General features: G+C 48.8%; 1 protein-coding gene across 6 annotated transcripts; it reads left to right on the top strand.

Annotated features, from left to right (window-relative positions):
* The first annotated feature begins 2,682 nt into the window (after positions 1-2,682).
* On the top strand, positions 2,683-12,544 carry nfe2l1b (nfe2 like bZIP transcription factor 1b). Of its 6 annotated transcripts, XR_015111530.1 has the most exons (7): positions 3,116-3,515; positions 4,497-5,311; positions 6,143-6,364; positions 6,743-6,835; positions 6,917-7,075; positions 8,068-9,557; positions 9,798-12,544. XR_015111530.1 is itself a non-coding variant. In XM_086195546.1 (6 exons), the coding sequence occupies exons 2-6, from the start codon at positions 4,754-4,756 to the stop codon at positions 9,445-9,447; spliced, it is 2,412 nt and encodes an 803-aa protein (XP_086051672.1). In that variant the 5' UTR covers positions 2,683-2,870; positions 4,497-4,753; the 3' UTR covers positions 9,448-12,544. The 6 variants fall into 6 exon arrangements, 5 of the variants coding, with proteins under 5 accessions (XP_086051672.1, XP_086051673.1, XP_086051675.1 ...); XM_086195546.1 differs by lacking the exon at positions 3,116-3,515 and adding an exon at positions 2,683-2,870 and having other exon boundaries at positions 8,068-12,544; XM_086195547.1 differs by lacking the exon at positions 3,116-3,515 and adding an exon at positions 2,683-2,878 and having other exon boundaries at positions 8,068-12,544.
* The last annotated feature ends 257 nt before the right edge of the window (positions 12,545-12,801 follow it).

Raw genomic sequence — 12,801 nt, 5'->3', positions numbered from 1 at the left:
TCCGCAACAGTGTCTCCTCGGTGGGATCGGACCAGACGGGCCAGCCTTTGCTCCCCGTGTGCATCAATAAGCCTCGGGCGCCCGAGCCCTTTCCGCCGGTTCACCGGTTGTCCCTCCTTGCACCACTTCTGGTAGGTACTGACCACGGCACAGCGGGAACAGCCCACAAGACTGGCCGTCTCAGAGAGGCTCTGCCCCAAGCGTCTAGCCATGACGATCTGGCCTTTATCAAAGCTGCTCAGGTCCTTCCGCTTGCCCATCCTCCACTTACTGCCTACAGCGGCCTGGAGGTTCAAGTACACACACGAGGAAGAACGGCATCAACACAACATGCAGCACTCAATGCTGTGACCCTTCGGAGCTCGCTGACTCCAGGGGGAGTGATGAGCTCACACTGAACCACAAGCGACAACTGTTGTGTGTACAGGAACCTACGGTTACGAATTAGGACTTCTTAATCAGAATCAAGTACGTTATGAGTGACATCCCATTTACAGGAGGTGCAATATTTCCTGAAGGTCAAGTGTGAATCAAAATACTGTTAAAAAAAGAGCTCAGCGTGCAAGCAGTATCTTTACTATGTATGGATTTGTTCAACTATCACTTTTGTGCTTCTTTGTTCTCAAATGAACAAAAACTTCACGATACAAAGAAGAGTCCATAACAGATATTGGTGACAAAAGTAGTGTCCTAAAACGAGCAGGAGGAAGTTAGTCTCTGTTTCATACTGCTCCTTTATAAGGCTGTTCAACCAAAGTACCATAAAGTGGAGCCACAAGGAAAACAAACTCAATAGACAAAATTACACCATGACTGCTTTGATTATGAAGCGCCTCCTCGCAGCTTCCCCGTTCTTTTTCAAGTTGATACAATGGTTACACACCAGTTCAGCTCATCCATGGCACGAACCTCACCCCAAAGTATTAAACATTTTAAGAGTGGTAGACGCCGTTTAAAATTCAGTTCTTCTGAAATCAGACCACCCCCCCACACCTCATTTCAATGTTCTATAATGCATCATGAAAAACATGCAAATAATTCAGTTCAGTGATTGTGCATCACAACAGATACAAAATATCAGTCAAAATAATCGGAATTTCCCAAATCATTTTATTAGTTTACAATCACAGCTGCCGGTCCCCTGAGGGAGAGTCAAGCTGCCTCTGAGAGAACTTCTGGTACACACTAAATCCGTCCCAGCTCCTCCTGCAACGAACGTTGGTATCAAAAGAGCAGTTCCTGTCATCAGCTTAGAACAGGAACACATGGAGAGGAACGTTCCTCATCACGCTCAGTAGCAGTACTGAGTGGTTTTGAACTCACTGTTAGCTATACTGTTACATTCAAATGTAATCAACAAGTTGTCTTAATTCGTCGCAAATTAATTCAACAATAAATGGCAGCAAACCTCAATTCGAGAAAGCCAATTAAAATGATTCCATGCACGAAGTCAATGAAGACCGTCAAACAAACGAGAGGACCTGAGTCGCTGCTCTCTCCCTCACTTCGACCAGGCTAGCTAGCTAGCTAGCATTAGCCCCAAGAGGACCCTGCTCAACCCGGGACGACGCACCCAAACACCGTAAATGACTGACTCAATCCACGGGATGGCGGCATGGAAGACTGTCAGCAATGAAAATATATATATATATATTTTTTAAGAATTACTGATATTTACCTGTCACGTTAATCGGAGAGACGGTGGCCCGCGAGCGACAAACCCTTGAATTGCAACTTCGTCTGTTTCCGGCGGACTCGGCTGGCTCCGCCAGATGCTGCCTCCCGCGGATGCATCGCCGAAACGTTTTTGCGTGTAGATTTGAATGCTCGAGTCCGCCCACAAGTTCCCAAGTCCGAGACCTCATTGAGTCCAAGATGAGCCCAGATGTCCTCAGTGTCCGGTATAACCAAGGAATAACCCACCACCACACGTGATTCCTCTGCTTTGACATTTCAAAGCAATTTCCTGTCATGATGGTGAATTACTGCCATATTCAACAGACAATGTATTTTTTCTGAAATGTTATTTATATCGGGACCACAGTTTCCCAGAGGAGACAACACTTCAAAATCCGTTAAGACGGCGACACCCAGTGGTTGTTTGAGGCTACTGCCCCTGTTGGCAGGGGGTCATATTTGACGGCACATGGAGCTGCTCTTGGTAGCAGCAACTGAGGCGGAGAGGTTCATACTGCTGCGTACATTTGTTTCCTTCAAGAACCGTGAAATCTACAAATACAGAAGGAAAAGGAAATTGGTACAAATACACTAAATTACATTCACACCTTTACAAAGTCAGGCACGAAGAAAACTGAACATTCATAGCACAAATGACTAAACACGATAATCCCAAAGTGCAATTCAGCTAAAATTGAGAAACAAAAAAAACATTCATAACTAAAAAATCATCGTTAAAGTTCACAAATAATTTTCATAGCAATATCGTTCAGAAACATCACTCAGAAATTAAACAACCGAAGGGATTCTCATCCACAGACCTCACTCCACGACCAAGGGGGCCGAGAATCAGGGAACCTCAAGGTGTGGGTCCCCCCGGGGAACGTCTGCTTAAAACCCGACAGCTCGACAGCGCCGGGTGAGAAAAAACAACAGGTGGATCTCGTCCCTTAATTAATCACGTGCTCCCCTTCCTGCTGCTACGTCTCAGCTGACGTCACGCACAATCGCCAGGTGACGGCCTGGTCCGACCCGCTGTCGTTGAACTCTTGACCTGAGCTCGAGGGTGGAGGTCCGGGGCGAACCTGAGCTCCTCACCCAGCCTCTGCGCTGCGTGTCGGGACGCCAGGACAGCCACGACCCCCGGTAGTGTGAGGTCACAATCACGCCTGGTGACAGCGCACACGCCAAAGGTAAAAAGGTACAGGAAAATGTCCAATTAAGGAAAAAGTTCAGACTTTAATGAAATCAGAGAGAAGAATTTTTTGGTTTCATTTAAAAACATTAAATGAGAGTTAAGAACTTTTCCTCTGTGGATATGAACTAATTAGCTTTCCAGATAAAAGGCCACAGGGCACGATTTGTTATCGCCACAACTACAAGGTTCCAAAAGAACTCTCATCTCCGATCTTTATCGCGCTTGTTGTTCCCGTAATGACTCATAAACTCTCCAGAACGTGGCACAGCTGGAAAACGAGCAGGTTTCACGTGATAGGCACGAGCGTGTGCACGCCTACATGTCGTGTTTTCAGCGGCAATCCTCTGATTGTAAATACGAATCATGATATTAATGATTCCATGAGGGGACTTTTGGTCGGCTGATGAAAGCTTGCCACTAGAATGTTCTACGCATGCTCTGTGCGAAAGCGTGTTTTGGTGTCAAGCGGTGCTGCTAGGCTAGCCGGGCCAGCTAGCAATTCTGCAAGTCATGGTGGGCCATTCAATGAGGAAAGGCTGGAGCATGCCATACCGGACAACCCCGGGGGAACGTTAACGGAACAGGATCCTCGTGTTAGTGTTTAGTGGAGTTTGGAGGCATCGATGCGGAGTCTTCATGTGTAAGTATTTCATCAAGAGGCTTCAATTCACCAATGCGCACGCCGATAGACGGAAGGGATGAGCTGACATCAGCAGAAACAGCGGCGAGCAGCTCGTGTTTATTGGGGAACAACGGCTCGTAGCACAGGTCTGCTTACTGACATCAGTTACTTTTCTAAGAAGTTATACGGTTACGTTTGATAGCTGCAAACTAGCCTGCAAGGCTAGCATTATACGATAGCCTCTAGCTCCAATAGAAGTTGAGCGTTTGTTTGATCCCGCCCACCTCTCATTTGTATTGGATGGGAGCGTCTGGAGTCATGTGTCGTTTACGCGTTTGCGGGCTGTGATTGGCTGTACAATCCGTCGGTCGCTCTTTCACCACTTGTTGCTAGGGAGATTGTTTGATGCTAGCCACGGCGGAAGTAGATAATCCACCAAAGGTGTCTGTCCTTTTCTTGGGAACAGGTGCGAGTTAACAAGTAAATATTACGGCTTCGCTAACTTCATTTACGTAACACTGCGATCGGACGTGTGTGGTAGCAGCCGCGAGGACAGAAGCACCAGGTAGCTAACGGCTAAGTAGCGCCATAAGGACGAAGACGGCGCAGCTGAGGGAGAGGAGGGAGGGACCCTGCTGCCGCCCACCGCCGTCGTCCGTGCGTCTGTTAGCAGCCCAGCGAGCTTTCTCGACTCCCCCATTCACCTTCAGCAGCACCCACAAGACTTAGTTGTCCTGTCGAGGGTGGGGTGATGCTCAGGGGTCCTCGTCTCTGCCCTGCTAATGAGGACGCCGAGTTCGAGCCGTCATCACTTCTCTAGTCTCGGGAGGATGGAGTGTTGGTCGCAGTGGCGCTTGAATCTTTTGACCATAAACATGTGCTTCATGCAGATGTAGGTAGGTGAGACGATGGTGTCCGAGGGCTGGAGGACTGGTCACAGTGTTGAGCTGATGCAGTTTGGAATGGAGTGATGTGATATTTGTCTTTCACTTGTGTCAGGAATGGGAGGATGAGAGCCGAATGAAGAACAAAGCTTTGGACTCAAACTGGACTGTCTCAGAAGTGGAAGAACCCCCCTCTGGGATCGTAAACATCCCTCGCCCTCCAGTCATTCTGCCGAAGCCTCTCCCCCCTCACTTCCCCGCGTTATTATTTTTGTCTTTATCTTGTTTAAGTGCAGGAGTATTGATCCTAGCTAGTTGGCCCCGTTTTTGTTTTTATTTTTTACTTTCACCTCTTGTTCCTTTTGTAAAGAAATGCTTTACCTGAAAAAGTACTTCACAGAGGGCCTGATTCAGTTCACCATCCTTCTGAGTCTCATTGGGGTGCGGGTGGACGTTGACACCTATCTAAACAATCAGCTGCCCCCCCTGAGAGAGATCATCCTGGGCCCCAGCTCAGCCTACACCCAAACCCAGTTTCACAACCTGCGCAACACGCTGGACGGCTATGGCATCCATCCAAAGAGTGTGGACCTGGACCATTTCTTCACCACGCGACGGCTGCTGAACCAGGTGCGCCAGCTGGATCGCCTCTCTGTGCCCAGCACTGAGCTCAGCACCTGGCTGGTGCATCGTGACTCTGAGACTGTGGTGTCCGCCAGCAGCCAGTCCAGCCCCAGCATCACCCTGGACAATGGGGCCGGCCTAGAGGACATTAACAACCTTGACGCTACCCCGGCCATGAGGGGAGGAAGTGGAGCATCTGAATCCACGTACCACCTGAACGCAGCAGACAGCAGCCTGGGAGCTGTGGCCCCAGAGGGCACCCAGGAGCCGGAGCACAGGGGCGGCAATGACGACCTCACCAAAGAGGTACTGCAGCTTTTACTCTGCTAACACCTGCTAACGTCCGTCACAGAGGAGACGAACTGTCACTGGCCTCGGAGTGTGCGTGTGAGACCAGCAGGACTTAAACGTGTCATCGGTTAAGATTAGATTGGATATTTTTCAGAGGCCCAGTTTAGAGTTAAACTCCCGATGCAGCCGATTCATTTATTGAGCTGTTTTCAAGACGCACGTCAGTCTGGTATTGTCCGCGCCGTGTCATGAAGACAGCAGCAAGTTACCAGGGTTCCGTGTAGCTACTGGTGACTTGATGCTCCGTGGTCGTTGCTGGTCCACACCCCTGGTCTTTCATCAGTGTGGGATATTTTTAGTCGAACCAGTGGAGTCCCGTTCATGGCTGCTGTGATTGTGGTCACATGTAGTTTGTAAGAGTTGGCGTTCTCCACATGTAAACACTCTTTACTTCTCCATCTTACACTTTATTGTTAATTTTTTTCAGAGGAAGGCGACACACAAGGGTCGCACTGGTGTTTGGAATGAGGTGTCACACTCAGCCATTGTTGGACTGTAATGAAGCGAGGCTTCTCTCTGGTCACATGTTAACCACCGTGCTAAAGTGTTTATGTCATGGTTGCATCATCTGACTATGTTTGTATTACATGAGCTTCCAAAATGAAACGATAAATCTGCTGGTATAAAAGATCAACTGTTCCCATGCTAACGTACCGTCACATGCTGGGTTCATTTGCTGAGGAGTTTTAAACACTACCTGGTTATTAACTATAACTACCTGGTCATTAAAGTCCATTTTCTCTGCATACAGTGCCATTTGTCAATGGTTACTATATGTTTTTCCAGGACATTGACTTGATTGACATCCTATGGCGACAGGATATCGACCTCGGAGCAGGAAGAGAAGTGTTCAACTACAGCAACCGTCAGAAGGAGAATGAGGAGGAGAAGCCCAGCCCACCTGACAGCAAAGATGGCAACGAGGAGCAAGAGAGCTGGAGGAATGGAGTGAACCTCCAAGGGGCTCAGCCAGTGGACGGTGAGACTGGAGAGAGCATCCCAGAGCAGGTTTGTCCACTCAATGGCCCGTTGCATCTTGAGTTTTGTCCAGCAGAGGGCAGCACATAGAACTGTCTAGACTTGGGGAGCCTGAGTGTGTCACATTGCTGAAAATAACTTAATATTTATGTGGAGGAATGATTTTGTTTTGCCAGTGTTGAAAACATTTTGGGTTAAAACGATTCAGGTGGAATATTTTGACCGTCTTCACTTAAGACACAAAATGACAAAACTGACCATCATGATGGACAGTTGACGTAAACATGGCTGGTGGATTTCATTTATGAGAATTGTCAAAGTTCTACGGGCCTCAACACGGTGACACCCAGATGGGACTTCCATTGAGAAGGGTTGGTCTGACTGCTGCTGTCCCTCTTTGGTGACCAGCTCCCAGGTCTCTCAGGCTCTCAGACGTCTCTGTCCCTACAAGAGTGCTTGAGGCTGTTGGAAGCTACCTTCCCTTTCGGAGAAGAATCGGAGGTAGGAGCTGTCAGTCTGCGGTTTAAATGATTGCAAGTGTCGCTGTGTTCATGTGTGTCATGGCTTGTTTTTTGTTACTAGTTTCCAGCTCCAGTTGCCACCCCTGAAATTGCAGTTTCACGAGAGGAAGTTCCCTCCACATCTCAGGGCCTCCCTCTGGTGCCACAGCTGCCAGCGGGGGAGCCACAGCTGGACTTGGAGCAGCAGTGGCAGGACATCATGGCCATCATGGAGCTGCAGGTACGCCCCTTCAACCTCGAACCCAAATAACATGACATTATAGTGGCGGGTGTGTTGGTTGGTCCGACTGCCGTCAAGGTCGGTCTGACTTGATTTGGATCTGCTGCTCAGGGTAGTTCTAGCTGGGCTGGTGACGTCTCTCCGCTTCGGGGCAGCTGGATGGCGTTTTGGTTTGTCTGAAAACTAATTCTGGTACATCACACATGGATGCAGACATCTGAGCTGGCAGCTGACTTGGAGATTATTTGGCAGTGTGAAGACTGGGTGCTGGTGGTAGCTTGCATGCCTGGCTACTTGCCATGCCAACTGGTGGTCGTGGTCACTGACGGTCCCGGGCCACAAGTAGCTCTTCAGGGTAAATCAGGTTGAGGTTTGCTGGCGGCTCAAATACCTCTGTAGTGGTTAAACATGAGATGTTGTCAGAGATGTGGACAGCTAATGCTAACTAGCATGCCTGACCACTCACCAGCGGGTGTGACTGGTCAGTGTTCAAGCCACGCCCACAACTGTAATGTTAGGAAGGAAAAATGACCACGGAGTAAAGGTTTAGACATGAACATTGTCAAAAGAAGCGTCGGATCAATTCAAGTAGTAATACAGCAACAACAACAGTAGTACTCCTCTCTTCTCCTCCGGCAAACGCAATACTTGTGGTATTCAAGTTCTTGAGGGTGAAGAAACACAAATTATTCTGCTGCCAAAGTTGAGCGAGGAAACGGTGGAAAGTCTGAGCTGAGCTTGAATGTCCGTGGCCTGGGTGGAGCTTCAGGCGGCGCTCTGAGATGACACTCGTTCGTGGTGCCTCTTGTTTCTAAACCACAAAATTGGTAACAAATAGCATGAAAAATACTCCCCTTCTGTCGTCGACTGAACCCTGAAGGAACAGTCTGACTCAAGTGTAGAACTGTGGAATGAAATGCAGGTTTACTTGATGATTAGGAGGTCCCAAACTGGAGTGGGGGTCGGCTCTAATGAGATCTCTCTGTTCCAAGGCGATGGAAGTCAACAACACTTCGCTCCACGCTAACATGAGCAGCGCCAGCAGCACAAGTGGGTCGTCTGAATCAAACACTGTGGGGAGCTTCGGACTCACGACTCACTCGGCTCCCATCAACCAGGACGTCAGCCTTCACCAGGCCTCGCTACCAAGCTGCAGTCAGGACTTCCCCCAAGTTTTTCATACTCAGTTAGATTCTGTGAGCATCGCTCCAAGGACCACCATGCTCCGAGTGTCCTCCAGCAACTCCAGCAACGTCAACTCCACATTTGGAGCCACCAACCTGACCGGAATCTTCCTCCCGCCGCATATCAACAGCTCCAGCAGCAACGTTACAACCACGCCCATCCTGCCAGACCCATTCAGCAGCCTGCTGGAAGAGTCCATGCTGGATGAGATCAGCCTGCTGGACCTTGCCATGGAGGAGGGCTTCAGCCAGGCCCAGGCCTCGCAGCTGGAGGATGAGCTCGACTCAGATTCTGGTCTCTCACTGGACTCGAGCCACAGCCCGGCTTCCCCGAGCAGCTCCGAGACATCCTGCTCTTCTGCTGCCTCGTCCTCTTCGACCTCCGCCACTTTCTCAGAGGAAGGAGCCGTGGGCTACAGCACCGATTCTGAGGTGGCCACCGTGGAGACGGAGGAGGGTGCCGTTGGCGGTTATCAGCCGGGGTACAGCAAGCTTTGTCGGATGAGCTACCAGGACCCATCCCAGTTCCACAGCCTGCCGCAGCTCGACAACATTAGCCACAATCACACTTACAACCTGCCGCTTTCGTCAGCGTTCCCCGAGCACTCCGAGCTCCCAATTTCGCCTGGCAAGAAGACTGTCCGTGACAAGCAGAGCTCGAAGCTTCAGCCGCCTCAGGATTTGCTCGATAAGCACTCGAGTCGTGACGAGCGCCGAGCCCGAGCCATGAAGATTCCCTTCTCCAACGACAAGATCATCAACCTGCCAGTGGAAGAGTTCAATGAGCTTCTGGCCAAGCATCACTTAAGCGAAGCCCAGCTAGCACTCATCCGCGACATCCGCCGCCGTGGCAAGAACAAGATGGCGGCACAGAACTGCCGTAAGCGCAAGCTGGACACCATCATAAACCTGGAACAGGGCGTCCAAGACCTGAGACGCGACAAGGCCCGACTGTTGAAGGAGAAGATGGAGTTTATCCGCTCCATCCGGCAGATGAAGCAGAAGATGCAGAGTCTGTACCAGGAGGTGTTCACTCAGCTGCGGGACGAGGAGGGCCGGCCCTACCCCCCGAGCGAGTTCTCGCTCCAGTACAGCGCCGATGGCAGTGTGCTGATCATGCCGCGCGGCGTGACGACTGCAGAGCAGAACCGCAAACCCGAGAAAAAACAAAAAGACAAAAAGAAGTGAGAGAAGCAAACTGCTGTTAATTCTTTCACTTTGCAAAATCAAAGAGTTTTCTGCAGATGAGAGAGAGAGAGAGAGAGAGAGATGTCCTTTTTTCCTTTAAGAAGATTCTGGTGAGTAGAAAATGGCATTGTTGACTACTCTTCCTGCATTCGTTTTCCCTTTTCATTCTGTTCCTACGTTTATTTTCCTGGAAGCAACACTGATGCAGAAGTAGCTCCTTGTTTGAGTACTGATATTTCGTGATGTGGAAGGTGGGGAACGATAAGCAAGTAGAGGAGGGATTTACGAGGACATTCAATGAGCTCTTAGAAAACATTTAGCTGCTCTTGATCCTTTTGCACCAACCACAGAGGATGGAGATGTGTGAGGGTAACGGGAGGGACTGGTGGCAAGAAGAGTAGGAGTGAAACCCTGTGGACGCGATGGTTGGAGTTCCTATGCACGGCGGGCTGAGAGGACTCCGACCACACCCCCTGGAGACGCTTGATCTCAGTCTCATAGATGGTAGGGTGAAACGGCATCTGTGGTTGCTTAGATACCAAAGGCTGAAGGATCATGGTAGGCTGCCATTCACACCTGTACTAACCAAAGGTTGTACGGTGCATCCTCATCACCGCTGCACTGTTGGAGTCGGTTTGTACTTGGCGTGCAGGTTTAGACGACCCTGATGGCTGTTGATGTGGAGTCGGTGTTCCCAGGCCGGCCGCCGCTGACGGAGGCCTGGAGGTGAAGTGCTGCAGGAGGAGCAGATGGACGTTTTAGGGAGGAAGGCACACTGCATTGCAAAATGTATCAACTTCCTTATAAATTATACATAGCACTGTAATTTGTCTTTAAAAGGCTTGGCTATATGCATTTTGCTGTGTCTGTTGCTGTTCCTTCACTGCAGGTTCAAAGCTGCGTTTAGAGAGGCTTTTATTAACCGCTCATAATCTGTAGTATAAGCAAGGTTTCTGTTCAAGACTACACCCTTGGCTTGGATTTTTGAGCCTGTCACCACGAGGAAATCAGGACGTGGTGATGTTCTGGAGGAAGCCATCAACCCCAGACGCTCACACATCATTGGTTGGTCCTCTCGGGCGCCTCGTTTTCGGCCCAGTTCGCTGGGGTGTAGCCACGCCTCTCTCAAGTAACTTTTTTTGCCAATGTTACCTGATTGTACGGAGGCCCCTTGGTGTCAGCTGAGAGAAAGAAGAGACATATTCAAGGAATAAACAGGACTGTAATCAACTCATCAAAATGTCAGCGAAATCACATCACGGCCTCAAATCACTGAGGGTTCAGTTTGCTGAGGGTCAAGTTTCTGTGAATGGTTTACCTCATCGTCACAATGTTTTTCAATTAAAATGTGAGTAAAAACACAAGAATCCTTCTAATTCCTTCTGATATCTTAAATAATCAGTCACAATATGGTAGTGGGAGGGAAGTGTTAGCGTAGCTGCGTCTCTGCCTGCATTAATATCAGGAGGGTTGTGTAACCTTGGTGATGAACACCAGTTTAACATGAGGAGACGTTGTAGTGGTAGAATCAGACACGTAGCCGGAACTACTTTCCTGACTGGGAGCAGTGATTTGACGCAGCACCTCCAAAGCTCCACTGGAACTTGGGTCAACAGAACCAAAGGTTTGTTGAGGACTAGAAGAGCGACTGCTGCTACTGATGATGATGATGAGGAGGAGGGTTCCTGCTGGACACACCAGCATCCTGGACCTGAGCTAGCTGATGCTAACACTTCCACCCACTACCAGCCATTGGGCTAAGCTAACTAGCCTGGACCTGAGCTAGCTGATGCAAACACTTCCACCCACTACCAGCCATTGTGCTAAGCTAACTAGCTTGGACCTGAGCTAGCTAATACTAATAATTCCCACCCACTAGCAGCCATTGTGCTAAGCTAACTAGCTTGGACCTGAGCTAGCTAATACTAATAATTCCCACCCACTAGCAGCCATTGTGCTAAGGTAACTAGCTTGGACCTGAGCTAGCTAATACTAATAATTCCCACCCACTAGCAGCCATTGTGCTAAGCTAACTAGCTTGGACCTGAGCTAGCCAATACTAATAATTCCCACCCACTAGCAGCCATTGGGCTAAGCTAACTAGCCTGGCTCTCAGCTCCTTAGAGGAGGGGCTCTATCTATTTGTCTGGGTCTTTGGACAGTGGTTAATAAGATTTTTTGTTAAAATTGGGCGTGTTTTTTTAAAAAAATATGAACATAAATGGTCACTGTTTACAAATGTACACGGCTACGCAGTACGCAGATCTGTGTGTACTTTGTTTATCCTTTATCTCCATGTTGATGGTATCTAATTGCCCCGTTCCGTGCATGTTTGGATCAGGAATCAGAACTCATTCTCAGAGGTACACATGGATTTGAAATGTGTCGATTTCATTTCCTCAGCTGATTCTGGGGGGGGGGGTTGGCTCCGTACATCTGAAGCCACATTGAGGTGTTTTTTAAACTGCTGTAAAGCCGAGTTGTTGGCTTCGATATTATGAGTCCAGTTTTCAGGTTATTGTGTCGATGACGACGTGAGCTGGGATGTTCAATCCAATAAAAGTACTTTGAATGTGTGAAATGACGGTGTGTCTCATGGCCACGGTGACTTAAATGCCTTTATTTCACACTCATTATATTCACTTTAAAGGTTTTGAGAGCTGAAGTTCTCAAAGTAGAAGTGCTATTACTTGTCTTTGAGTGACGTTTGTCAGTATGTGTTCATCATCCAAAATAAGAGAAGCGTCGCAGCCGTTAGCTGGAATATTTACAAGAGGATGAGCAGAAGTCACCACTTCAAGATGATGTCCAAAAACTCGCTCTGAAAGGAGAGCTGTCCTCATTATTGTGATATTCAGGCATGAAACTGGTTAACATTTACTCCAGTGTAACCCAGTAAACACCAACTGTTTAGTACTGCTAATACTTAGTGCACTTTTGAGTCTGTCTTGTTCTGTAAATATTTCCATGTTTGTGTTGGTCGGGAAATCTCCCTAACAGTCTCACCTCTGCTTTCAGTTTGGATGTAGTTCCCTCTGAGAAACTTGCTGGCAATCAAGAATTGTTTTTATTGATTAATAAAGTGTTTTTATTTTCACCTGTGACTCTTCGTCTTCTAGTTGTCGTGAATCCTGATGATTGGACTCTGCACCAGGTGCTGGAGGCAAAAGCCGCGTAACTTGATTTTCCATGTTCATTTTTCCAACGTCTTGAGTTGCGCATCGGACCCGGAACTCTTAACCGCAACCAACCGGACGGCGTCCATCGCCATCGGTCGGGGCTCAAGTGTGACTGCAACACTTCGACCGTCGACACTGGCGATAACCCACCGTGGTCGTCACGTCACGTGTAAAG

The sequence above is a fragment of the Aulostomus chinensis genome, chromosome 23 (genome assembly GCF_037954235.1).
Source record: "Aulostomus chinensis isolate RoL2024-O1b breed Wild chromosome 23, RoL_Achi_v1.0, whole genome shotgun sequence".
NCBI classification, from domain to species: domain Eukaryota; kingdom Metazoa; phylum Chordata; class Actinopteri; order Syngnathiformes; family Aulostomidae; genus Aulostomus; species Aulostomus chinensis.
This window is presented reverse-complemented; position numbering and strand designations above follow the sequence as displayed.

Coding starts and splice junctions, on each gene's coding strand:
- nfe2l1b (XM_086195546.1), top strand. CDS start 4,754: ATGCTTTACCTGAAAAAGTACTTCACAGAGGGCCTGATTCAGTTCACC. Junction 5,312..6,142: donor ATGACGACCTCACCAAAGAG/GTACTGCAGCTT, acceptor ATGTTTTTCCAG/GACATTGACTTGATTGACAT. Junction 6,365..6,742: donor GAGAGAGCATCCCAGAGCAG/GTTTGTCCACTC, acceptor TTTGGTGACCAG/CTCCCAGGTCTCTCAGGCTC.